This window comes from Stegastes partitus, unplaced genomic scaffold (genome assembly GCF_000690725.1).
Source record: "Stegastes partitus isolate 25-593 unplaced genomic scaffold, Stegastes_partitus-1.0.2 Scaffold412, whole genome shotgun sequence".
Taxonomy (NCBI): Eukaryota; Metazoa; Chordata; class Actinopteri; family Pomacentridae; genus Stegastes; species Stegastes partitus.
This window is the reverse complement of record NW_007578143.1, coordinates 9,641-36,649: the sequence shown is the minus strand read 5'-3', so window position 1 is coordinate 36,649 and position 27,009 is coordinate 9,641. Positions and strand designations below refer to the sequence as shown.

Sequence of the window (27,009 nt, the reverse complement as noted above, 5' to 3'; positions counted from 1 at the left end):
TGTTTACGCTAAATGTGAAGCGACTACTATCCGCCAGCTAAGTTAGCTTAGCATAAACACTAAAAATAGGGGGAAACAGCTAGCCTAGCTCTTTTTAAAGGCTAATTTGTAGCCGCAATTGGACTTTGATTTCGTATCTCCCCTCATACTGACTAATGAGGGCAAAAATGCCAGAAAACAGTGTCAGTTGCCGTGTTAAACTTGTAGGATAGAAAACATGTTTTTTTTGTGTGTAACAAACAGTAAATTGTTTTTTTTTATGCATTTGATATTTTGAAAACTCTTGGCTGGATCGATGCTTTGCTGCAACGACAGCTAAAGTTTTAACGGCGGCTGAACTCTGACCTGTAACTCGGCCTCCAGTCGTCTTCACGCCAACCTAAATAACCGGCGGCTTCACCTTGAGACGTACGAGCAGCTGCGTTTACTGCGACCTGTGAACCGACTTATTTTTAGGCACACTTTATTTGACTGCACAACCTAATGTGAACTTTGTTTTGTGTCCCGGTGCGATAATGTCTTCTCTTGCCCATCGCCGTCCTCCCAACCAAAGCACGGATTGGTAAGCAAGAAGTCGACCCTGATGAAATATAATTATTTTTCACAATAGTTTGTAATCATGCATGCCTCTAATCCCAGTAATTGCAATGCTGATGAGATGAATGTCCGTCTTGTCTCCTTTAGCAAGGGCATATGGCTTGGTGAAGTTTTCAAGGCAGCGGCCGATTGGCTATTAGCGTGGGCCTTGCTGCTGCTGCTGCTAACTTGATTACGGGGTGCACTTAATTCTGTGCCGGTGTTTGTCTGCGTGCATCATCAAAAATAGACAATGATTATATCATCGCCTTGTTTGTGGCTGCAGACCTAAATTACAAACGCCTGCTTCTATTTGCAAGTCAAATTTGCGCGGTGGCTTCAAAGCAGCTTGATGCAATCATTTAGCTTGAACTGCTAAATAGAAAAATGAATAAATATTTCATTAGAAGCGAAATTCTACGTCCTCATATCAGAGGGGAGCTTTTTTTTTTTTTATTGTAGTTGTGATTATTTCTTTAAATTAATTATTTTGCTAATCAAACAATGAGTGTAAATGACGTTCAAAGACCGGATTGTGATTTATTTTGTGTTTTTTGAGCAGCATGTTGCAGCCGGTAGTAACCCTCAGTGTAAACTCTGCTTTGCTACTAATCATACCCACAATATGTCCCGTTCTTTATGAGCAACACTTCACCTGGAAGCTGAAGATGATGTGAGACACCATAAGCACATTATAATTTCGCTTTTTTTTTTTTCCAAGAATAGCTTCAGAAAACCAGTCTGAGGTTTGAAAACTCAACTTAGATTCGTTCTAATGCACCCTTCAGTCACTACATCAGGCAGTAAAGGTAGAAGTGTTCAAGTGTTACGAAGAAAAAATGGTTCAAGTATCAAAAGTGGAGTAAAAGTACTGAGACAGAGACACACATGAGGTAGAAGTACATCAGTAGTACTCATACTGTGCACTGTAAAAAAAAAAAAAAAACATCAACTCAGGAACCAAAACACAAAAAAATAACCATTTCATTAAAATACAGTTTGCAGTCTAAATTTTTCATAAGATCATGTGTGTTTTCTGTTTTTTTTAATGAAGTTTAAAAGAATGAAAATACCCCTAATATGTATAATAATAGATGGGAGATGGATATAGTAATAAATATGAGGATAAACACTATTACACTCCGATGAAAACACATTTATTCAACGTTTTTGTTCGCTGAACGTCTGTAAGCATCTAAGATATTTGACAAATCTGCATAAAACCACCAAACTAATGCTTCCTTTTCGGTTAATTGTCACTAATTGTGTCTAATCTCAGAAAAATATTCAAAGTATTAAACTTAAATGTAATAGTTTCATCTAGTAACGGGGAAAATATGTTTGTGAAATCTATTTTCAAATGTACTTTGATGTTAAAAAGTGTTTAGTTTTCTGCAAAAACAGGGTTATTTACAGTTTTATATTTATACTTATTGTTATTTTACATCAGATATTAGATTTTATTGCTACTTTTTCTTACTTGTATTGATGTTTTGTGCAATTTAAACACAAAAAATAGTAAAATAAAAAAAACAATTCTGTAAAATTACATTTTATATAGTTTACTATTATGTTAAACTGTTCATCACTTTATACACAATTCGATTAAGTTGTGCTTCATGTTTGGGTTGAGATTCTGCCGGTCTTGAGCACAGTTTGTTTCAAAAATATGAAGAAAATTTTAAAATAAAAATAAAAAATTCAGATAGATGTCATTATTTAAACAGTGTACTATTATTGTATCGTACATTGTTATAGAATAAAACTCATGTTTAATGGAAAACTGATGTGCAGAAATCAAATTAATGAAATTATTGAGATCCTTCTGGTATTGATCGCAATGTATTTCAAAAATAAGGAGAAAATCTGTTAAAAAAATTTGTAATTTTTTACATTTCTTTAGTAGAATTTCATAGTAATGTAAACACGAGTTATGGTTTATATGAGTGTAACATTAAAGTGACTGGAGACGCATATTTATAGAGGTAGGAGCTCAAATGTGAGTGTTTCTATTGCGTGTTCTTGCATGTGGTGCTCAAGTTTTAGTGTTTTATAGTAACTCCCTTTATCCAATTAACAACAGTGATTTCACGCTTCATGTGAAATCAAATACATACGTTCTGCTGCAGCCGCCACAATGCATATTATTAGTAATGTCATTACACAGGCACAGCAGATCCATAATGTATGAGAATGATTGCACATCGTTATGCGTTATATCACGTAACAGCGTATGAGGTGACGGTAATGTGCTTGTAGTGTTTCAAAAGGCTCCTCAAGGAAGGTGTTGCTGGATTTTCTGATATTTCTATAACATAACGTAGAATTTAACATAGAAAAATACTGATTTTAACATTAAAAAAACGACTGATTTTAACCCAGAAGCGGCTCTTTAAGGCCTGAAAGTGTTGATTGTGTTTGTTCCGCTGCTCGTGTATTTGTGTCACGTCCAGGCCCGGTTGGCCCACGTGGCTGCAGAGGCAGAGCTGAAGGTTCCCTTCGCCGACGAGCTCCCGACCCGGCAGGCCCAGCTGGCGGCGTTGAGCAGCACCGAGGAGTTCGACGTCCTGGTGGTCGGAGGAGGAGCGACGGGCGCCGGATGTGCCTTAGACGCCGTCACTCGCAGTAAGTCTGGTTTCTGTTGGCTGCAGGTGACGGCCACATATTGCAGTGTGTTTATTTCATACATGTTGAAAGCGTGAAGGGAGGAAGACAAAAAAAAGAGGGAACAGAGGAACAATTTTAACCCTCTGAAGCCCAAAAATCGCCACCAGAATCTGTAAGAACAGAAAGAATTGTAAGATTTTTAACTTTTAAGTTAGCCAACTCTGAGCTTGTTATTGTGATATTTTGGATGTCGTTTTATTATTCTACACGTCTCATTTGAAATATTGCTAAAAAATAAACTGTTTGTTCGAGCCAAAGTCTGTAAAAAGCAAAAAATTCTGCACTCTTCGGGGCAACTGTGAAGCCATTAATGACTCAGCTGTGACCAACATTCACGTGATAAAAAAAAAAAGGAAACAAGTGTGGAAACCAATTAAAATGTCAAACAGTGAAATGTTTTTGTCACATGACTGTTGGTCACACATCTAGTTAGACTAAATACTCTTTTTTTTTTAGCGTGTATAATAAAGTGATTTTGGGCTTACGTTTGAAAGTGATAGTTCAGATGTAAAGGGAAAGTTATTCATTCAGGGATGTTGTCTGTCATCCTCGTTTCTTGCTCTGATAAGTGTATAATTGGTTATTAGAATAAAGAATTTTGTAATTATAGAATTGGAGCATTCTATCTGTTTTTACAGTTTGCTGCTCTGACAAATGCTGCAATGTTGTTGATTCTATTTTTATTTTCTAAAGACAAATGCCGTTCAAGCCTGTGCTGGGTGTTGAGAAGTTAATATACGACTACATGCGGTTTAGATTCTGTCGGATGGAAACGAAGCTCAGCCACAACAACCTTGGCATCTGTTGTAAACAAACAAGCTCAGCCTGTTGGTCTCATGTCTCCCTGTAATTATTTAATACCTTCATTCCTGAAGTCCTCATGAGGTGTTTTAGTGCTGAACACTTGTAGGAACCCAGTGCATTCTGGGTCACGGACGTACAGCGCATGTACGCGACGTTTACCCTGAAATCTGTGGGCTGTAATCAGAGTCATGTTTATGTAAAGTCATTAATTAGAGTCAGACGTTAACAGGACTCCTACAGTTTTTACAGTCTGGGTGCTAATTCGTTCTCCGCTTTGATTAGGTCCAATTCAGTTATTTCAAGGTATCGACAAAAAGTAACACAAACAGTCAATGTTTTTGAGTTGCGACAACTTTAAATGAAATTATGATTAACCGACATTAAGTTTGAGGAATTACTCTGTGACCAATGAAAAGTGTAAAACCGGAAGCAGAAACCTGAAATCCTGAGCTCAAGTTGGAGAAAAATGAAGTTTGATTAGTATTATTCTGCAGCTTTCTGTTGAAATTAGTTAATTAGGACAGTTAAAAACGCATAGATATTTAAATATATGTCTTTGTGAACAAGTTACTCCAGAAGACGATCAAATCTAACAGAGAAAAAGACGTTCTTGTTGAGAAAACCATTTTTTTTATTGGATAAAATTATATTTCGGTCAGTTAACGCATGCTGTGTTTTATTCTTTTTTGTTCTTTTGTAGCTAAAAACAATAAAAGTGACAAACTGTTTTTCATATAATCCAAAACAGTTTGAATCCTCCACAAGTATGTGAACACGTTGGTGAATGAAATAATGAAGTCCAGACTCCAGACAATCTCCCAGACGCAATCATAAAAAGAAAAAAATATCTCTGCTGCGTGCGTTTTATGGAGCCGTACGTCACAATTTCCTAAATATGGTATAGAAATTCTGAACGTAATATCATATAAAATTAGATATGCAAGACTGTTCTGACTAAAAACGAGGTAAACGTGTGTGGCCAGCCGCTTTAATGACAAACGTAAGGGTTTAAAAGTAAGTGAAAGTGTTGAAATTACCCAGAAAACACCTGCGTATGAGTGTGTTTTCTATGTTTCCGTGCTTGTGTCCTCTCTGCTCTGTGGATACACAGCCTGCAGTTCAGCCTAAAACTCTTTTTGCCACGTGATGAACGCAGGATTTTTAGGTTTTTACAGAATCGGTTCAGAGCGAAAGTGATCTGGACTAAATTTCCAGGTTTTAAGATTGGATTTAGTTAATTTTCCCGACAGAACAGCGTGTCACATGTGGGTAGTAAATGCTTTTTTGATTCTATTTTTGCTCCGACAGATGGTGATTTCGGCATATTTTTAAAAAGACAACTTGCCTTTTAAACCTGCTGGTGGATTTTGTTGTTCAGAGGATTATTATCTGGCTGCATGAGGTTTAGATTTGTGCTGTACTGAGTGAAATGTTAATTATATTGTGTTATTGTAGACGTGAAGCCTCCACGTTTAGAACTGCAGGTCTGAAGAAGCCAAAGCAGGATTGTAGATGTTAATAAAGTCGATAGGAGCCTCAAAGTAAAGCTGGTGACGTTACCCTGGACAAAGCTCTGAGTGTGTTGTGTCATTTTCCTCAGACCTGAAGACTGCCCTCGTAGAGAGAAATGACTTCTCTTCGGGCACCAGCAGCCGGAGCACCAAGCTCATCCACGGCGGCGTCCGCTACCTCCAGAAGGCCATCATGCAGCTGGACTACGAGCAGGTTCCTCTGAGCTCCGCTTTGCGTCCATGCTCGTCTTCTTCATCGTCTGTGTCTCATTCTGTCTCTTGTCTTCGTTGAAACAGTACATGATGGTGAAAGAGGCTTTGCACGAGCGAGCCAACCTGCTGGAGATCGCTCCTCACCTGTCGGCGCCGCTGCCCATCATGCTGCCTGTTTACAAGTAAGAGACCTGATGCTCCTGTCGTGTTTTTCCTGCCCCTCCATGGAAACAGAACAACCACGACTAGAAGGAGAGAGAACCTATAATTGTCTTCTGTGCAGCACGACACAGTTATAAATTCTAGAAAAAGAAAATGGCGCCTTGGTGCAATCTGGCCTTGGGAGTAGTCCGGTACAAGTTCAGTATCGCCTCCAGAGGCCTAACTCCTGAGATTAAAGTCCTTCACAGAATTGAATTTCTTTGAATATTTATTTGGTAAAAAAATGGCAAAAACCTGGAATGAACAAGTCCAACGTTCTTCCAAGTGCCCACAGGTGTAACCAACACTGGGAAAATAGAAGGTGATTCTACATCCTATAGATATTTATTTTGTTTTACAATACCTGTTCAGCGCAAACAGTTGTAAAATAAATGTTTTAAATGAGACATGTAGAATAAAGACAGTTTGATTAAATGTCCAGATTTTACAGAACAGCACGACACATTGAAAAGTTGAAAATTTACGGTTTCTTTTTTAGGAACATGAAGAATAAAATTATTTCTATGAAGTATGATGGGAGATAATGTAGATAATGTCTCCAACTCTGGTCCTCGTGAGTTACTGTCCTGCAGGTTTTTGACCACGGGTGTCGAATCCTGGTCCTGGAGGGCCACAATCCTGCATGTTTTAGATGTTTCCCCTCTTCCAACACACCTGATTCACATGATCAGGATCATTATCAGGCTTCTGCAGAGCTTGATGATGAGCTGATCATTTGAATCAGGTGTGTTGGAAGAAGGGAAACATCTAAAACATGCAGGATTGCGGCCCTCGAGGACCAGGATTGGACACCCCTGTTTGAGACGTTTCCAGACTGCAACACACCCGACTCAAATCTCCAACAGCTTGTTGTCAAGTTCTACACGAGTCTGTTAGTGATCCGTTAACCGCAACACACCTGAATCAAACTAGCGGCTCATTGACAGACTTGTGTAGAACTTGACTACAAGCTGTTGGAGATTTGAGTCGGGTGTGTTGCAGTCTGGAAACGTCTAAAACCTGCAGGACAGTAGCTCACGAGTTGGAGATCCCTGCCTTACATTTACAAACCTCTACAAACTGGGTTTTTCATTCTACCCTGCACATCAACTCTATAATTTTTGTCACACGACCATCATTCATCGTCTAAATGTTGCTCAAAATTAGTCGTTAGTTACAGAATCTGTTTTGAGTAAAGAGGTTTATTTTTGACAGATTTTTAAACGAGACTCGTACAAAGTGATTCTATTTAAATATCAAAATTTTTAGCTGACGTTTGGTTCATTTTCCTGACAGAATGACAAATCACGCCATTAAAAATCTGACAGTTGTTTCTCTTTTTACAGTTTCTGGTTCTAATAAGTGCTGTAATTTTAGCGAAAAAGAAAAAGAAAACATGTCTTTTAAACCTGTGGGTTTCAGAGGGTCAAAATGAACCCAGAAACATGTCGGCTGTGCATCAGAAAGATGTATTCAGTTTCCCTTCTGACCTCCCAGATGGTGGCAGTTGCCTTACTACTGGGCAGGCATCAAGATGTACGACCTGGTGGCTGGGATCCAGTGCCTGAAGAGCAGCTACGTCCTCAGTAAGACCAAGGCCTTGGAGCTCTTCCCCATGCTGAAGAAGGACAAGCTGGTGGGAGCCATCGTCTACTACGACGGTGAGTCGACGCTCCGCGAAGCTTCATCTTCTTTCTTTTTCTGACGTTTGTCTGACAAATCACGCTTCGTTCGTTTTCCTGTAAACGAGAAAAGACAGCTGAGTCAGTGCTGCCCTTTTCTGCTGTTTTCCTCTCCTGAAGCTAAGAACTGCACGAGTTAGCGACGACTACAGCGATGGGCTGAGGGAGATTTGCGTGAATCTGAAATAAAAGAGCAGGATTTAAGGCACAGCTCTGTGAGTGCCGCCGAAACACCTGCAGCTCTGACAGCACTGCACAGCCTGCCGTAAGATCGGCACGTTTTTGAGTTTTGCTCACTGTCGGATGAATCCAGGGGTATTTGTCCATGGGCACGCCAGAAGGAAGAAGTGCTAACAGCTAATTCTGCTCATATTTGAACAAGTTGCGGCTCTACATACTATAGATATTTAACTTTTTACATTTTTAATTGCTTTTCGTACTCGTCTCCTCTGTGCTCTGTGGAAACATTCAGAATTTTGGTCACATGACTGTTGGTTGCAGCTGAGCCACTAAATGGTTTTAAGGTTGCTCAGAGAAATGCCAAATTCTTTGTTTTTTATAGAATTTGGTTATAGCTAACGATTTATTTTTGGCGAGTTTTTAAACGACACATGTGGAATAAAGTGAATTTAATTAAGTATCACGGTTTTAAGCTTAGATTTGGTTCTTTTTTTGGTGATTTTCTTCAAAGATAAGCTTCCTTTCCAACCTGCCAGTGGGTTTTGGGTTTAAACGCTTAAACTGCTGAGTTGCACGATTATTCTTCAACATAATAAAGACATTATAAATTACATTAACGCTGACTCTCTCCTCCGTTTATTCAGGTAGGGATATTTACTCTGTGTTGAAAAGCTGCAGAAGTACAGACAAATAACTTATTCTGTCAATCAGAACTGTGCAACACCGACCCGAGACAATTAGGCAAAATTAACAAAGACTGCTGCAAATTTGAAATCTAGAAATTTCTCAGGTGAATTCGGTGTCTAAGCAAAAAGTAGTTTTATTGTGCAGAAATCACACGATCAATCCAAAGGGAAGATTAAAGGGCGCAGGCCTCAGATGCCGTCTGGCCCGAGGCCTTCACATCTCCACTGGTGCCGAACTAAACGTGTTGACAGGCTGGTCGGATGCTCTCGCTGCCCCGCGGCGGCGAAGGTTGCGTGTTCTCCGGTTCTGTACGACGGAGAACCAAACATATGCTGAGCGTCCAGCTGAGTGTGAGGAGCTTCGTGCCGCCGGCGTCCTTTTCCTTCCCGCCACCCAAAATAACAACGTTGTGTCTGCAGGAGACGCGTCTTTTACTGTCACCGGGTATCAGCTCGTCGTGTTCGATCACAGCAGGCTTTTTTATTTTAGAAACAGTTGCGCAAAATGACACCAGAAACTTTTTTATTATTGCAGCGTGATTATGAGCTAAACATAAAATCAGAGCTGACAAAATTATCTATCTGCAGTTTGAATGATGTGATTTCACTACATTATCAAGCAAAAAGAGGGTTTGTTATCGGCTAAATGCACCCAACATGTTGTTCTTTATTCTTCATAGATGCTGGCCATTACGTTTTTAACTTGTTTCCATACTCCTCTCTACGGAGCCTGCAGTTCAGCCGAAAACCCGAAAGTTTCTCGAAGATTTTAGTTGCAGGACTGTTGGTCACAGCTGAGTCCCTCGTGGTGTCACAGTTGCACTGAGGAGAGCTGAATTTTTAGTTTTTCACAGACTTTGATTTGAATTTTCAAAAGAGACATGCAGAATAAACTTTCTTTTTAATAAAATATCACAATTTTATTGCTTAGATTTAGTTCATTTTTCTCAACCAAACCCAAAGTAACACATGCTACGTTCAAGGACGTTAAGGAAGTTGAAAATCCAGTGATTTTTTTTCTGCTTTTACAGTTTCTGGGTCTGATAAATAGTGTAATTGCATTTTAATTTTTTTTTAAAAAGATAACACGCCTTTCATTCTTTTCTACTTCTTGCTGAAATTGACCAGATGAAGTTGTATTTCTGTAGAACTGGATGCAGTGGACAAATCAACATTTATATTTACGTTGATAAAGAGATTAGTTCACATATAAATAAGGAAAAGTGTTGTTTAAACTGAATGTATTTAATACAGTAATCTCCAAGTAAAAAAACTGTATTATCGATTAAACTGCAAGAAACTACAACTTTAACTCCCGAAAAGCAATAATTTATGTGAACTAATGAATCTGAGGAACCCAAACAAACGCTGACTGCAGGCTGGGAGAAGAGCGTTTTGTTGGTGCAGAGCAGCATCTGTTTGATTTCCGCCTCCCTCTCCTCCCTCCATCATCTGCTGTGCGACGGGGCCGGGATGGTGGAGGAGGGGTGGGGCGTCTTTTCTCCAATTATGCCGTCTGGAACAATCACGCCCGTGACATTTCGAAATCTGACCTTCTCTCCCGGCGGTGCCGAGCGGCGGCGGCGGCGGCGGCGGTCGGACCGGCTGAGCGGCAGCAGCAGCAGCCATTTCTTCTGCTGTCTGGCTGCTGCCACCAACAACAACAGCAGCAGAGGCTCCTTCATCCTCTCACGTTGAATATGCCGGTGTTAGATGTGCATATATACCTCCTGCAAAATGCCGCCATAGCGTGTTCAGCTGCTGCAGCTACAGCACACATAGTCGGAGACACGTGTGATGCAAAGCAGCAGCGATTCTGGTTTAAACTCCACCACAAACAATCACACTTACACTTGAAATTGCGTTTTTGTGTCCACATATTAATGTTTGTTTCCATGTTTAACGTGAAAAAGAAAATCTAATTATGTTCTCTTAGACCTCCAATAAATCCCACTTTATTGCCGGTTGCTATAATTATTTCATCTTATCTTAGATCAGAGGAGACTAAATATTTGCTTGTAATTTCTAAACTGGACGTTGGAACCTTTATTGCAGGAGGATTGTGGAAGGTTTTAGCCCAGTTCACGTTATAAACCGGTAATAAAGGCTGAACTCAAAGCAGTTTTTTTGCTCCTGTCACGTTTTTCCTCACTGTGGGCTCATTTTTTACTCCAATATAAAGTCCTGCACCTCTACGGAAACAGAACAAGCACACAAACAGATGCAGAAATCGCAGACAATAAATTACAAACAGACACAAAGATGCAAGAATAACAGACCAAACAATGAAAGCAAGAAGGAGACAGAACTCAGAAATGTCTTCTGTGCAGCGTAACACAGTTAGAATGACAGAAATCATTTTTTTAAAAAAGGAAAAATCAAAGTGGAGTTTCTTTGATGATTAATTTTATAAAATATTGTGTGAAAAAACTGGAATCACATCTTAACACTGGAAAATAAATGATGCCTCTTTAGTTTACAGAATCAAAACGCTTCCAAACTGGATCATTTTTTGTCATTTGTGCACAACAAAAGGACTGAGACCATTATCCTTCCATCAAATGAGTTGCATTAAGTAAATGTTTTAGCTCTTCTAACAATATTGATGCTGTGGAAGAGGATTCTTGTCTTGTGAACACGAGCAGCGACTAAAATGTCAAATCTTCTTCTGTCTGTCTCCAGGGCAGCACAACGACGCCCGCATGAACCTCGCCATCGCCCTCACCGCCGCCCGCTACGGCGCCGCCGTCGCCAACTACACCGAGGTGGTTCACCTGCTGAAGGCGAAGGACGAGCAGACCGGCGGCGAGAAGGTGTGCGGCGCTCGCTGCAGGGACGTCATCACGGGTGAGGCAGGACGCTTCCTGATTTTATTTTCATATGAAAGCGAAGCTGTGGTCGGAAGGATTCATCACATCAACGGACACAAGAATTAATTTCAACAAGAGACGGCAAACAAAGTGACTCATTAGCAGGATGCAGTACTCGATAAAGAGTGTTTGGAAATGAGTTGCTCAGCTGTTGAAGCTGCTGTGTGGTTTGTCTGCTCGGATGTAACATGAAAATCAGGACTGGGTTGTCATGTCACCTGCAATAGACAGAAAGAGGCAGACTTTTTTACCAGCTTTTAGGACCATTTCTGCCTCATTCTTCTCTGAAACTTTAATTTAATGCTGAATAACTTCTCATAGAAACATCCCAGAACCAGGAAGACGCTTGTACCTTCACATGTATGAGCATAAATTACTTAATTTGTTTTGCTGCCTGCCAACATAGGACAATAAACACACTGTTTAGTTGTTTTTTTTAAGTAATTGTAATAAAAATGGAATTACGTTTTTAAGATCATTTTAAAATGCAGCAATTAAAACAGTGTCACACATTTGTTGCTTGTAGTCTGCTGATAATTGTAAGAGCTGCATTTGTAGTAGTTAGAACAACTTGTTTTACATGTGAAAGCCGCTGCAGACAGGAAACTGGCCGCTTTGAAGCAAATGTGTTTTTGTTTTTAAATGCCAAAATGTTCCTGTTTGTCGGAGCTAGAAACTGTTAAAACAGAAAGAATCATCACCTTCTTGCAGCGTGCAGTTACGTGAGAGGACCTAATCAAATCTAATTTAAAAATTGGGATATTTAATCAAAATCACTGTATTCTACATGTCTTAGTGAAAAATCTCCTCAAGAATAAACTATTTCTTCTAACTAGATTCTGTAAAAACAAAGGACATCTGCGCTTCTTGCTGCAGGGTGGCACAGTTGGTAGCACTGTTGCCTCGCAGCAAGAAGGTTGCCGGTTCGCGTCCCGATGGGGGCACCGGAATCTTTCTGCGTGGAGTTTGCATGTTCTCCCCGTGCAGCGTGGGTTCTCTCCGGGTTCTCCGGCTTCCTCCCACACAGTCCAAAAACATGCTGAGGTTAATTGGTGATTGTAAATTGTCCGTAGGTGTGAATGTGAGTGTGCTTGGTTGTCTGTCTCTAAGTGTAGCCCTGTGATAGACTGGTTACCTGTCCAGGGTGTCCCCTGCCTTCACCCTAAGTTGCCTGGGACAGACTCCAGCCCCCCATGACCCTAGTGAGGATTAAGCAGTGTATAGATAATGGATGGATGGAACAGCTCAAAAGCTGTCCGTGACTCCGCTGTGACCAACAGTCAAAGTTCAGTTGACCTGCAGGCAGTGTTTCCACAGAGCAGAGACGACATGAGGGGAAAATAAAACCGACTGGATCAATGAAATAAATGCAGCATGGCTCAAGAACAGTGAGCGGAGAAGCAAGTTGTTGGAAGACACATCCAGCACAGTGAAACCTCTTTCTGCAGCTGATGTGCAGAGTTGAGATAAACCGTTTGTAGAGGCTGTTTTAAAAAGTAAAATATCAAAAATGAGCCCACAGTGATGAAAAACACCCACACACACAGTGTTTGAGTGTTAATAACTTGGTGTGTGTATTTGAAGTGTTAAATGTGCGTTTACAGGGCAGGAGTTCGACGTGAAGGCCAAGTGTGTGATCAACGCCACCGGACCGTTCACCGACTCTCTGAGGAAGATGGACAACCAGAAAAACCAGAACATCTGCCAGCCGAGCGCCGGCGTTCACATCGTCATCCCGGGTTACTACAGGTACAGCGGAACACCCAAACATGCAGAAAATCTCCCCTGAATCTGCTTTGGGGTTTTTTTTCTGTTTTGAATGCGTTGCCTCGCTCACGCGTACGTATTCGGGCGTGTTTCCTCGTTCCTGTGTGTAAATAGGAAGCCGGCTGGGCTATTATCCGACCCGCACTTACACGCGGTCGTCTCTGCTTCAGATACAGCGCAGCGGCGGAGTGGTTTTGTTGAAGTCGGAGGTTTTAAAGTTCAGCTGAGCTTATTGAGTGAAACCCGAGGGAGCGCGAGCCCTTTGAACAGAAATGCCAACCACCTAATTTTCCTCCTCCTCCCTGTTCTCTCGTCTTCCTCCCGCCGCTATCTGCCCTCCTCTTCCTCCTCTTCCTCCCCCGTATCGGTGTTTTTCCTTTTGTTTGTCTTCGTCCCTCCTCTCTTTGTCTTTTTTTCTATCTCACCTTCTCCTCCACAGTGTTCACACAACAGCAAATTAGACACAATAACAGTCCTGCTTACTTCTTCTGTGGCTTTTCTTTTTGTTGCTTCCTCTGCACACGTTTGTCTGTTGCTTCTGCTGCTTCTAACAGGATTATTCCATCGCAAATCCTCAGCTTCCTTCTTCTCAATCAATTTTGATTTGCTCTAAACTTATTTTTTAATCACAAATACTGAATATTTAATAATATAAATAGTTATGTATCTGTAGTATTTGACAGAACTATGAAAGAGAGACACCAAACAACACGAATGAGACACAAATGAAGGAAAACGTGACAACAAATCAGAAACGAGACACAAAGCAAGAAAAGAAAACAACACAAATGAGACAGAAAAGAACAAAAATGGCCGAGTGGAAATAGTTTTAAAAAATGTTATGATTTTAGATGGAATGACCCAATAATGTTTTTTACTGTTTGGTGACAGAATTCAGCCTAAATGATGCTGTTCAGAATTTACTTCTTATTTTTTTTAAGCTGTCACTGCAGAATAGTGGTTAATCAGTGAATATAATGTCAGAAAATTAATTTTCTTCCATGTTTCAACTCACCAATAATCAGAGATTACTCGATCTACTCGTCCAATGTTGCAGATTCTGAATCAGTGACGTGATGAGAAATAACAGTGAAAATTTTTATATTTGTTAGTTCCTGAGAAGTTGTTTTTCAAACAGCCTCAAATTTCAACATGAGAAGAAAACCTGCTGAAAGTGGGTCGACTTTCAAGCAAAATTTGTCTCTGAAAGTCTTTGATATGTCAAGCTAAAATCTAACAGATATCTTTAAATATATTCATATTTTCTGTTATAATAATTTCAGGTAAATCATAGATGGTTGATTGTTCCAAAAATTTTGTTGGATAAAATGACAAAACAGTAATTGCTCGATTGGACTTTCTGCCCCTCAGTCCTGACAACATGGGTCTGCTCGATCCGGCCACCAGCGACGGTCGCGTCATCTTCTTCCTGCCCTGGGAGAAGATGACCATCGCCGGGACGACCGACACCCCCACCAACGTGACGGCGCATCCGATCCCCGGCGAGGACGACATCAACTTCATCCTGAGGGAGGTTCGCAACTACCTCAGCCCTGACGTCGAAGGTACAGGAGGCTCCATCGGGGGGTTTCTTTTGCAGTTATTTAAATTTTTTTACAATTAGTTTTCTCTCGTTTTATTCATTCACGCTACTGTGGCGTTCCTGGACTGCAATTCCCAGAAACCACCTGTGATTGACCAGTTTCTTAGTTTTTTGAGATTCATGCTGGTTGTTCCCAATAATCTTGAGATAATAATAATCTGTAGAGAGTGCAGATGTAAAGTTTACTTGTACAGCCAAATTTCCCAAACCGTATCTCCTGAGACATGATGTTCAGCTGAGATTTGGTTTAGTTTCCTGACCGAAGGACAATCCAACTGTTCTGTTTAGTTTCTAACTGGTAAATGGTGTAACTTTGGCAATTTCTTAAAAATTGTGAGTCATTTATTCCTATTGGCGGGTTTTAGGTTTTAGAAATTGAGAAAATAATTGACAGATTAATCGATAATGAAAATTGTCCCTGTAAAATACAACCAGCAAGAGAAATGTCACGTTATTCTAGATCCAAGACCATCCACTGTTTTGGTCATGTAGACGTACGTGGATGTATTTTGTGACCCAGATTCTACAGAACTTTAAAAAAACCTGAAAGTTTTACTTTATATATTTGGTTTGTTTGAGTTGCTCTGAATGAAATGCATCTTTGTGCTGCCTTCAGTGCGTAGAGGAGACGTTCTGGCGGCGTGGAGCGGCATCCGTCCTCTGGTGACCGACCCGAGCTCCAAAGACACCCAGTCCATCTGCAGGAACCACATCGTCAGCATCAGCGACAGCGGACTGGTCACCATCGCCGGTCAGCTGCCTATCTTTTTAAAAATTTAACCGACTCTGACCTGCGTGTGGTTTTAACGCTGGGCTTCCTGTGTTCAGGCGGGAAGTGGACGACCTACAGGTCCATGGCCGAGGAGACTCTGGACGCGTCCGTTAAAGCTCACGGACTCTCAGCCGAGTCCTGCAAGACGGTCGGCCTGATGCTGGAGGGAGCGAAGGGCTGGACGCCGACGCTCTACATCCGCCTGGTGCAGGACTACGGCCTGGAGAACGAGGTGAGGCGCTGCTGCTTATTAACACCATCAGGAGACGTTTGATGAAGAGTTTAAATGTCGATTTTAATCTCGCTTGCTGCATTAAACCAAACTTTTTTCATCCAAAAACAAGCGTACTAACACGCCTTCTGAACTTCAAACTGTTTCCGGACGTTTTATTTGGAGTTCCAAGAATCACTTTATGCTTTAGTATGAATCTTATTTATGATGACGTACAGCTACAATCATGTCTAGATTTCAAGTTAATAGTAATTTGACTCAAATAGTCCAGGAGAAGAGATGTAGGTGCTGCTGAGGAGAAAAAACTCAACTGTAAACTCCCAAAACACAATAATCTGCTGTCTGTGTTGTTCTGTTCTGCTCCAGCGGTTTCTTCATGCTACATTTTTAATTTATTCCCATACTCGTCTCCTCTCTGCTCAGTGGAAACACAACCGAAAAAGTCACTTATTACGTGGCTGTTGGTCACAGCTGAGTCAGTCGCGGCTTCATATTTATGCTGAGCAGCGCACAATTTCTTAATTTTTTTACAGAATCTGGTTTTTGCAGACATTTATTTCCACCAAATGTTTAAATGAGACAAGTTTTGGTGAAATCACGATTTTTTTTTACTCAGATTTTGTCAATTTTCCTCCAGTAATGTCACACACAATGAGTTCAGGACCAAGGTAAAAACAAGGCGGTTCCTTCTGTTTCTACAGTTGGTGGTTCTCCGCGCACTCGACATATTCAAGTATTTCCATTTTTAAGGCCTTTATAAATGTTTTTTCACACAACTCTGCACATCACATCAAATACAGTCACCGTTCTGAATGTATTTTACCTGCAGTTCAGCTGAAAACTCTCAATTTTTGTCACGTGAGTCAGTTGTGGCTTCTCAGTGGCGCTGAGCATCGCAGAGTTTTTAGTTTTTCACACAATCTGGTTCCTGCAAATGTTTTATTGTTGGCATTTTTTTTCTATGAAACACGTAGAATAAGTTAATTTTGATGAAATAACACTTTTTGTCAAGCTTAGATTTGGTTCATTTTTTCAACTAAACCATAAGTCACACATGATGAGGATTTTTCAGTTTCTGGTTCTCCACATACTCTAGATGTTTAACTGTTTGCATTTTTACAGCCTTTACAAACTCTTGTGTTTTTCTTGAGTTACATGTTGTAATTTTAGTGATTTATATTTAATTTTTTTTAAGATAACCTGCCCACTCTCTGATAAATGTTGTAGCTTTGGTGATTTTTTTTTAAGAAAGCACGACTTTCACACCTGCGTTTTGGGCTTTGAGGGTTAAAGCTGCATTTTGTTTCCAGATGCAACTCCTGTGAGCTTCCTGCTTCATTAGGAGAGAAAGAAAAGTTTGGGAATAACTGCCTCTTGTGCACACATTCGTCTTCGAACAAACCTGTAAAAGCAGCAGCAGCGGCAGCAGTGGAGCTGACATTAAAGCCGCTGCTGTAACAAAGCTGGCATTTCTTCTACACAAAAGACCGGACACACGTTGAAACGCTCTGTCCAATTTATCAGTGGCATTAAGTAAGGGCACGCCGGCTCTCCAATAATTAGCCTGTTCGTTTTCATTAAATGCAGTAGAACATAGTTTGAGGAGGAGGAAGAACTCCTACGCCGAGTTCCTACAGTAAACTTACTCCTCATTAGAGGCTCCTGCAGCTCTTCTCTGGAATATTCCTAAAAGGTCACTGTTGATATTTGGACAGCGTTTGCCCTTTCACATGATCGGCAAGCCGGCCATCTGAATAGCAAATAGCCTCTTGTGTTCTGTAAACACGCGACACCTCATCGACAAAGCGGCGCTATCGTTTATCGTTTAACTCCAAAGAGGTGAAATCGATCATCTGAATACCAGCAGCTGCCGCGGACGTTTACACGCTTTAACCTCGAGCTTTTATATGGACGACGCTGGAGAGTGAAGGTGCAGAAATATCGTCCAAAAGCAGAAGTATTTGATAAAAAAAATACTATGTTTTAGGCTTCATCCTTTGAAATCTGGGTCTAGTTGTTATAATCTGGGACAGATTCATTATATTTATGAATGTGAAGATGTTCTGTTGAAATAAAACAACTAATTTGAAGCTGTGTGCTTTAATAAACTGATTTTTTTTTTTCACTATTTTCTAAATGTATATACGCCAGTTAACTGCTATGCAGCACTTCCTGAAGTCTAAACTGTTAAATTCTGAAGTTAAATTGTAAAAGTGTAAATAAATAATAAAATTAGGTCTACAAGTGAAATAATATTAACAACATATTGCTAAAAACGGTACTGATTTCCCAAAAAATAGGAATATTACGTCAATTCAGGTCATTATGTTGGATTTCAATGCTTTTACTGAAGTTCTCAGAACAAATCTAACTGTAAAGAGTTCATGTACATGTATTAAATAATCGGCAAATATTATAATCAAATCCAAACAACTTAGTTTTCCAGCCTTTTTCTAAAATGTTTGCCATTTTCTGACATCATATTCACTGACTAGTCATCGTGCAGAAGCTCAGAAAGTCTAAACGGTTTAATTTCCGTCACAGTGAAAAGGATCTGTCTCTTGAAAGGTAATCTTAATTTGTTTTTACATTTTTATAAAAGCTAAAGTGCAGCAGAGAAGCTGAACATTTAGTTCTTTTCACACATTTACAAGTGAAGCTAACATATTTTTTAATAAACTTTTTACTAATTGTAGCTTGTAGGGTTGTTTGACCAGTGAATGCTTTAAATAGAAGCCACGCTGATGAAGGCGACATTTTGATAAAAAGGTAAAAATATCACAGTTGTACTTGTTATGAATTTGTCCCTTTTTCAAGTAAACATTGTGTATTTTCCACGAGTACATTTTCCTATTACGTCCCTGTTTGGACTGTTTTTACTGTGCGTTTATTGTTATCACCTGGAATTAGTTTTATTAATGGATTTATGTTGAAATTATCCAGGTTTTTTTCTCTTTTCTCTGCTGTTTTTCTCTCTGTTGGCTTGTGAACTCTATTTTAAATAAGGTGCTGAATAAATAGCGATGTCACAGTTTTCGGTGTCTTTCTCGGCCGCAGGTCGCCCAGCATTTGGCCTCGACGTACGGAGGGAAGGCGTTCGACGTGGCCAAAATGGCTCAAGTCACCGGGCAGAGGTGGCCGATCGTCGGGAAGAGACTGGTGTCTGAATTTCCGTACATCGAGAGCGAGGTGAGGAGGATTTCATATCCAGACGGGACGTCAGCCCCAATAATTGATCGACTTTGTTCAAATGAGCAGCTGAGTCATCATGATGTTTAACTGGATCTCTAACTGGATATCTGGAATTAAAAGCGTAGCTCTGACTAGTTAAAACGACGTTGTTTCATCTGTCATTTGAAGCCTGTGTGATCGGTGTTATCCGCCCTGTGCGCTGTTCCTCAGGTTCTGTACGCCATCAGGGAGTACGCCTGCACCGCCATCGACGTCATCGCCCGGCGAACTCGCCTCGGCTTCCTGAACGTGCAGGCGGCCGACGAAGCGCTGCCTCGAATCGTGCAGATTATGGGCAAAGAGCTGGACTGGAGTCAGGAGAGGAGGACGGTACGATTCAGCTGATTGTGAAACAGGAGGCGCTCGCTGAATATAAAGCCAGCTCAGGTTAAAGGGCAAAAATCAGAACTTAGTGAATAAAAACAGTGAAATGACGTCTGCAAGGGCAGTAATATGACGTGATGCTAATTTCTCCTAAAATGTAAATATTCAGGTCATATTTTTGGATCTTCATGCTCTTCCTGAAGTCCACAGAACAACGATCACCACAAATATATCATGTAAATCTGTACATCAGTTTTAAAATATTAACTTTAACATTTGTTATTTCTATCATTTAGCCCTAAAAACCTCGACTTTGTTTTTTAACCATACTATTGCACGACGCAGTTGAATCTCTGCTGGTTTCTGAAGTCGAGGCAGTGGGTCAGTGAACAATAGAAAAGTCGACACCCTTCAGCCTTTAGAAGCAGCGTGAAAACTGAACTCTCACTTATTGTTCACCCGCAGAGCAGAGACTTACATAAACACTCAACAGTTTCATCTCTGATTTGCCTGAAACTTTTAAACATTCGTAAGGATATTTGTGAACTTAAAGCTTTATATGTCAAATACTTTCTGAGATAAACATTTTTTTAAACTTCCTGTCGACCCATTTTCAGCGAGTCTTTTTCACACATTGAAATTTGAGGCTGTTTGATCGACAGCGTCTCAGGAACTATTGAAAGAGGATCTGAAATATTTACCAAATAGGTCAAATAATTGTAGGTGAGTTGAAATATGAAAGAAATCCAAGCTGTCACAGAAAGTACCATCTCTGAGCTCGTAATAACAGAGAAATTGATAAAGCAGAAGTCCACCAGTGATGTTCTCTGAACTACGTGTAGCTTCATGTCACAATAATACAAAACTAAACTTGTACAGTACAGTGACAATTTCAGTAGTAGTTCCTGAGATGTTATCATCCTGCTGAACGTGGGCTGACGGGCAAAAACGCTAATTTTCGAAAGCACTGGATATATCGTCAAAAACCGTTTTGCGATGCTGTTGAAGTCGGTTATGTAAAACTGATCTGGTTGCGGCTTTTAGCAGAACTCAAGTGTGCTGTTCTGTTTGTTTGTGAGGTTATGAGGCTCAGAAATGATGGAAAGGGTCTTTCAAAAGTGTGAAATTTGGACCCACCTCTATGTACCACAAGGGCCTGTAACTCCTAAAATACTTGTAGTATGAAGGTAAAACTTTGCATGGATTCAATTAGTATATTAAACTTCTTGTATATAAAAAATCAGCTGATTCTGAGGCAGAAGTGTGATGAGGTTTGGCTGATTTGACGCGGAAGGACTCAGAAACTGATTTGGTCGACTATCAGAGCTAATTTACTTTACCCAGTTTTAGCAGAAGTCAAATGTGTTTTTCAGCCCTGAAGACTTCATGTGTTTACCTCCTGAACATATGGAGTTATGAGGTTCAGAAATGATAAAAACTTTAATTGAAAAATGTGAAATTTGGACCCTCCTCTCTGGACTTCAAGGGCCTGTAGCTCTGGAAAAAATCCTAGCATAGTATGAAAACTTTGCATGGTTATGTTAAATATACTGGAGTTATTGTGTGCACAAAATGTGAACTTAATTCCAGATTTGGTTGATTTTAAATGGCAGAGAAAATGCTGATTTCACTCTTTCTGATGCAAAATCCAGGCGGAGCTCGAGGCAGCGAGGAAGTTTTTGTACCATGAGATGGGCTACAGGTCTCGATCTGAGCAGCTCACCAAGACGTCTGAGATCAACCTGGACTACCAGGAGGTCATCAGGTAATCATAAGATGAAATCATTAGTGCTGTCGATCCGTTTTCATGTTTGCACACGGCTGTTTGGAAGCTCTGAGCCTCCCGTGAAGACGATTCCTGCTCGTGTGTCCGTCAGGTACAAGAAACGCTTCCACAAGTTCGACAAAGAGAGCAAAGGATTCATCACCACTGTGGACGTGCAGCAGGTTTTAGAGGTGAGTTTCTCCACTTGTCTCCGCCTTTACGTCGTCGTCTTCATTACACCTCATCGATCGCGACTCTTGTTTTTCCTCTCCGCAGAGCATCAATGTCCACATCGACGAAAACTCCCTCCACGAAATCCTTAATGAGGTGGACCTCAACAAGAACGGTCAGGTTGAGATTGACGAGTTCCTGCAGGTACGTAGCTTCACCGCTTCGCTTCAGGTGCCCTCGTTCAGCGTTTATGGGTTTAAAACGGTTTGTATAAAGTCAGTTCAAGTTATTTGTTTTTATCTTCATGCTCGTCTAGGTCCACTTAACGAAAAACAACTTACAGAAAAGTCATGCAAATAAATAAATCTGTCGAAAAACTATGCAAATAATTTAACAATATTGTGACATCTATGAAGTTAACTCCTGAAAAAGTCGCCTCTTTCAAGAAATTTTAGTTGTGCTGCACAAACTAAAGAATGAAACAGGAATTAATTTTATTTTTCATATTAATTACAGAATGTTTCCAGACAGCAACAGGGAGTAAAAACAAAGATCAAACCAAATATAACTCCAAAAGTTTCATGTAAATATAGAAATCAATCTTAAAAATAAGGAAACTATTCTGAAATATCATTCGCACGCTTCTGTCTGTCTGTAAATGCATCTTAAATATTCAGTTTTCCAGTGTGTTATATATGTTCGGCACAATATTGAAGAAAAAAAATTAAACTCAGAGGTTTTTTTTAAATGCTTTTTTTTAATTTATACTGACTTGATGACACCAAGATGGAGATATTTGCAGAAAATGCAAATCAAAGAAAGACCAAACCAAGTAGAACTCCAAAACTTTCAAGCGAACATGTAAATCAATCTGTAGAAAATGTTATTTCCATGCATGTTGTCTGTAATCAGGTCAGAAGAAAACAGTTTTTCAAGCTTTTACAAGGATTCTGCACAAAAATTCTAATTATTAAAAACAAAACTCAGTTGTATTTTTTATATTTGAGGATTATTTTCAGATATTTATACTGAAGTTCAATATTTTTTTAAACAAAATGAAGCTTGAAGTGCTCGATCACAGACAGTGAGAGGGAGGATTTTGCAGGAAATACTTTGCCGGTAACACAAAGACAGAATCCAAGCCTGAGCTGCGATGGCGGTGACATTTTTCCGAGCCGCTCACACTGCGGTTTGTGTCTGATTAGAGGAGCCATTAATGCCTCACACCTCTGTCAGCCGCTGCCCTTCTTCAACCAGCAGAGCAAACAGCACCGACGACACAAAGGCTGGATAATAGAAACCCTCGGGAATCCATTACACACACATTTAACCTCTTTACCGCTGCCACATTTCTTCCCCATCACCTGAAATGATGCTATTCACTCTGAAAGGTGTGTAAACGCAGCTGCCGACTGAGGATCAGAAAGATTTTCAGTATTAACGCCCAGATAAACAGATTCCTGCTCGTGCATGCGCTAAAGCTGCCGCACAAATTACGCTAAGAAAAGACTTGTGTCCACCTGAGAGGTGAAGGCGGCTGCAAACCGAAGGTGTGAAGTCGGATGAAGCTCATTAGAGAGTCTCTGTCAGCGTAATGAGACTCACGTTCAGCTGCCCCCAAATTACTCCCTCACCCAGAAAAGCAGAGGCTTTGTCGGATGGTAAAGTGAAAATACGCTGCTGTCTGCTCTGTGTGACAGAATCTGTGTATTTGTGTGTTTGTTTGTCCTCGTGTACACGCCTGGCCTGCACGTGGACGCCTCAGGGACAGCACACAGGTAGTACTGACGGGAAGGTGACGCTGTAACCCTCGTAGGCCCCACCTGAAAAGGGCTTCCTCACATAAAACTCTAAAAACACACTAAAACGAGGTCCGAGACGTGTCAAAGCTGCATCAGGTAACTTCAGACGAGTCACGGCTGAGTCCAGTGATATTATTTCTTTCTTACTGTAAACAAATCCTGAAAAGAAAGAAAAAAACTGAGGCTGAAAGTCGTCCTCAGCAAAGGCAGGAAGTGATGGAGGAAGTTAAAAGTAAAAGTGTGCAAATGTGATCAAGAAAAAAGTTCAAGTATGAGAAGGGCTCAGTGCAGAACAGTGTCTCTGCATTCATGAGTAAGCGGCGTTTGCGACTCCTGCTGATGCTGCAGGTGTTTAATAAGCTCAGAGGAAACAGCAACAAATGCTCGTTTTAATTTGGTGAATTATCTCATTTACTGACTACGGAGCCCGTCTGGTGACATCGATAAGAAATAAAAATAACTCGTTCCCACGCATTAGTAAATCGTGGCCACGAGTTATTAATGCGTGGGAACGACATAATTAAACTGTGGCCTCGCATTACTAATATGAAGGAACAAGAGAAGTTGTGGAGCAGATTTCACCGAGCGGTCATTCCAGCTGTCGATTAAGGATAACGGGCGGACTTGCATTAAACACGGAGCATTTTGATTTGACTTCATTTTATTTTAACCTTGGAATGAACGACACCGATATCCTGCGATCTCTTGCGATGAAACACCGTGTGATAATTATGTCGTTCCCACGCATTAATAACTCGTGGCCACGATTTACTCATGCGTGGGAACGAGTTATTTTTTATTTCTTATCGATGTCACCGGACGGGCTCCGTAATTGACGCCTCCCTGTGTACAAAAAAGACAGTTACCCCATTCTGCCCCTCGTGATTGTTTTCAAGGAGCACAGACAAACTCAGGAGGTGTGCAGTAGAACAAACGATACAGCAGGGTCTGTATCATAATTATTATAACTATTGTTGATACCAAACTCAAGCTCCAAACCACCCACAGTGGCTGCGTTTTTTACCCCCCAAAATTTCTGTCATATTAAGTACATCTGATAATATAAAAAAAAAAGTTTAAAAGAAATTAATTTGAAGTTATTTTGGCTCCTGTCCCACCTGCTAACATCAAGGGGGGCGGGGCTTATGACCTGCACCATAAACCAGCCACCAGGGGGCGATGGAGATGTTTTGGCTCCAGTTCTCAGGAGCTGTCATGTCGTCCTGTTTTATGTGGTTTAAATGCGGTTGGATTCATAAAACAGCTGGTTTCGGTGTTCTCACAGGATTTGTTGACAATAAGAGAAACATAGAAAAACGTCAGACAGCATTAATGTGTTTCATCTGTAAGTCTGTAAAAACACATATAAACAATCCCGCCTTGTCCAGCTTTAACACACGAGGACTAAAACCGGTGCTGGTTTGATTTCTACCTCCTGAACTCGGGGCTGTGAAGGTGATCAGATCGTTATTTCAACCTGAGGAGGCCGACTGACGAGTTAACCTTTTCCCGCTGTTGTCGTACAACCGTGTCCTCTGCTGTTCCCTCCGCAGCTGATGAGCGCCGTGAAGAAGGGACAAGTGTCGGACAGCCGCCTGGCCATCCTGATGAAAACAGCCGAGGAGACGCTGGATAAGAGAGGCCCGGTGACGGTGGACCGGAGCGGAGGTGGAGTCTGAGCTTCCTTTAAAGGTGTTAATGGCAAAGAAAACTCATGCAAATGGCGTTATCTGAATGACAATATTGCAATCAAGCACGCAGCAGGATGAATTTGGCCAAATCAAGCGCACTCCTCGGTGTGTTTGGGGTGAAACGGTATCTAATGATTGAGGCTGAGATTTGTTTTTCATGGAGTCGGAGAGAAGACGCGTTTTCTGGTGCCTCCCACAGCACACACCGTTTTCTATCGTCTTTTAAACTAAACCTTTAATACTTTAATTATGACATTATCTTTGTAGGTTCTCCTCCTTGTCAAAATGATCGACACTGATTGTTGTGAAAACACTGTCTTCAGACGGCAACTCAGCTTTTCGTTTTGTACGTTCGTTATTTTCTAATGAGACAACGCTTCCTGGAAAAAAGCAATGATTTGGTGCTAATTACAGGAAACGTAGCGCATCAGGGGTTAAATGTTATCATGTTGAAATGTTTTGTATGTTTAAATACCCGCAGCAAATGAAGAATTGACAAAAAAGATACGCACTGCAGAATTTTAAAAAATAAATAAAATGGAAGAGAACATGAATGTGCCATTTTAATCAGAAGAGACGAATGTATATTAGCATGAAAGCAAAGATTGCTAATGTTTAGCGTGAATTAGCAATTTTAATTTCAACATTCGTACTCATTTTACAACCGTTTTGGTCTCTTCTTAGCAGATGCAACCCAAAATCTAGTGCACCTTTAAGCGGTCTGAGTGTCATGGTTAGCTTATCTTAGCATAAACAGCTAACTAAAGTCAGCCTCCAAAGCCCACAAATTCAAACATTTTCGGTTTCCGTGTGTCTTTTACCACCTCAGGTAGTGTCTTCTCAATCTTTGTGCTAAGCTAAGGTAACGAGCTGCCGAATTGTATTTTGAACTTCTTGGCTAGGGATTAGGCAGAAGATGACCGAGGTGCACTTTAGCTGTAGAGTAGTTGGAGTTGGTGGTTGTTCCACCAGGTGGAGCCTCTTAATGAGAGGGAGTTACAGGTGTGTTTGCTGACCGCCCGGAAAGCTTCGTTAAACGAGTGCACCTCCCTGCTGTCTAAGTGGTGTTGATGAATTCTGTTTTTGTAAAAAAATAAATGTTTAAAGTGTTTCAATAGGCGTGCACTAGCTACAACAGGCTCATGCTAACGCTAAGCTAGGACACTCAGGATGAATGCTTCCAACAACATTCAAACTAAAGTGATGAATTCTCAGCATACAGAGAAACGTCCACTCGATTTAATTCAATTTACCTGCAAGAGAAGTCTAATAAATCATGTATTAATGCTTAGATGGACTTGTTTCTACCTGTAATTAGCACCAAATTCTGAAAATTCAAGGAAACGTGTTGCTGGAAATACTGTGCCCATTCTGAAAGCACACCTGCTGCCATGTTCTACTGTGTTCTACTGTGTTCTCCATCTTTTGCACTACTGCCGACACCGAGGTTTACATGTCAAGGTCTCCAGCTTTACTGTTCGACGGATCCTCTCTATTTTTAATGATTATTTATTCCTATGTCTTCGTGTCGCTGCAGCTATTTCTACTCACAGAGATTTCATATAAATGTAATACAAAGGGCATCTTAGAAACGGCGTTTCAGAGGAACTACGCGGTGTTTTTATTCGCTATTATCATGTGCTAAATCTGTTCTTTAAATACTGTCAAGCAAAGTGGAGTTTTATTCTTTGATTTCTGTGCTTGTGGTTGAGTTAAATCGCTGTATTAACGCACATCCAGCCTGCCTGATGGCCTCACAGCCAATCAGCAGCACCTAGAAATGTAAAATCCTGCATGCAAGCTGATGTTTTTACCGTTTATGGGACGATTTTAATCTTTGAACAGCATGTTTTATGTCTGGAATGCGATGAATGTATGACCCGTGCCTTCATGTGCCTACAACACTCAACCTTCTTTTACACAGATACACGCTAAAGGACATTATGTTGAGAATGTAAAGATATTTATATGACATTTATTACATAAAAAAAAGTGTTGAAACCCAGATTGTACGTCCATTTTGTACAGATGGAGGTGGCATGTTTTTAATTGATTTTAATGTCATAGAGAGATTTGAAGCCATTTGACTTTTTTATTGTATAGAAAAGAACATTTTTATGTGTTCGGACTTTAGTTGTAACGCAAAAGCAGCACGTTTACGGTTTACAAGATTCATCAAGTAATTTATATAAATTACACAAATTACTGTTTGTGAAAATACAGACTTTAAATATGACCTTTTATCAACTTACATGTAAATT

General features: G+C 40.5%; 1 protein-coding gene across 4 annotated transcripts in view; it reads left to right on the top strand.

Annotated features, from left to right (window-relative positions):
- Nucleotides 1-26,755, top strand: part of gpd2 (glycerol-3-phosphate dehydrogenase 2 (mitochondrial)) — a 34,449-nt gene extending 7,694 nt beyond the window's left edge. Inside the window, exons 2-17 of one of the 4 annotated variants that reach the window (XM_008285640.1) lie at nucleotides 554-562; nucleotides 3,030-3,201; nucleotides 5,648-5,772; nucleotides 5,856-5,953; nucleotides 7,470-7,633; nucleotides 11,203-11,367; nucleotides 12,995-13,139; nucleotides 14,529-14,722; nucleotides 15,377-15,511; nucleotides 15,589-15,764; nucleotides 18,822-18,953; nucleotides 19,167-19,325; nucleotides 20,972-21,084; nucleotides 21,197-21,275; nucleotides 21,361-21,459; nucleotides 24,611-26,755. In XM_008285640.1, the coding sequence (XP_008283862.1) occupies nucleotides 554-562; nucleotides 3,030-3,201; nucleotides 5,648-5,772; nucleotides 5,856-5,953; nucleotides 7,470-7,633; nucleotides 11,203-11,367; nucleotides 12,995-13,139; nucleotides 14,529-14,722; nucleotides 15,377-15,511; nucleotides 15,589-15,764; nucleotides 18,822-18,953; nucleotides 19,167-19,325; nucleotides 20,972-21,084; nucleotides 21,197-21,275; nucleotides 21,361-21,459; nucleotides 24,611-24,736 (2,091 nt within the window). In that variant the 3' untranslated portion in view covers nucleotides 24,737-26,755. Of the gene's footprint in view, nucleotides 1-553; nucleotides 563-3,029; nucleotides 3,202-5,647; nucleotides 5,773-5,855; nucleotides 5,954-7,469; nucleotides 7,634-11,202; nucleotides 11,368-12,994; nucleotides 13,140-14,528; nucleotides 14,723-15,376; nucleotides 15,512-15,588; nucleotides 15,765-18,821; nucleotides 18,954-19,166; nucleotides 19,326-20,971; nucleotides 21,085-21,196; nucleotides 21,276-21,360; nucleotides 23,308-24,610 lie in introns of those variants that run through there. The other 3 variants (XM_008285641.1, XM_008285638.1, XM_008285639.1) reach the window with 3 other exon arrangements.
- The last annotated feature ends 254 nt before the right edge of the window (nucleotides 26,756-27,009 follow it).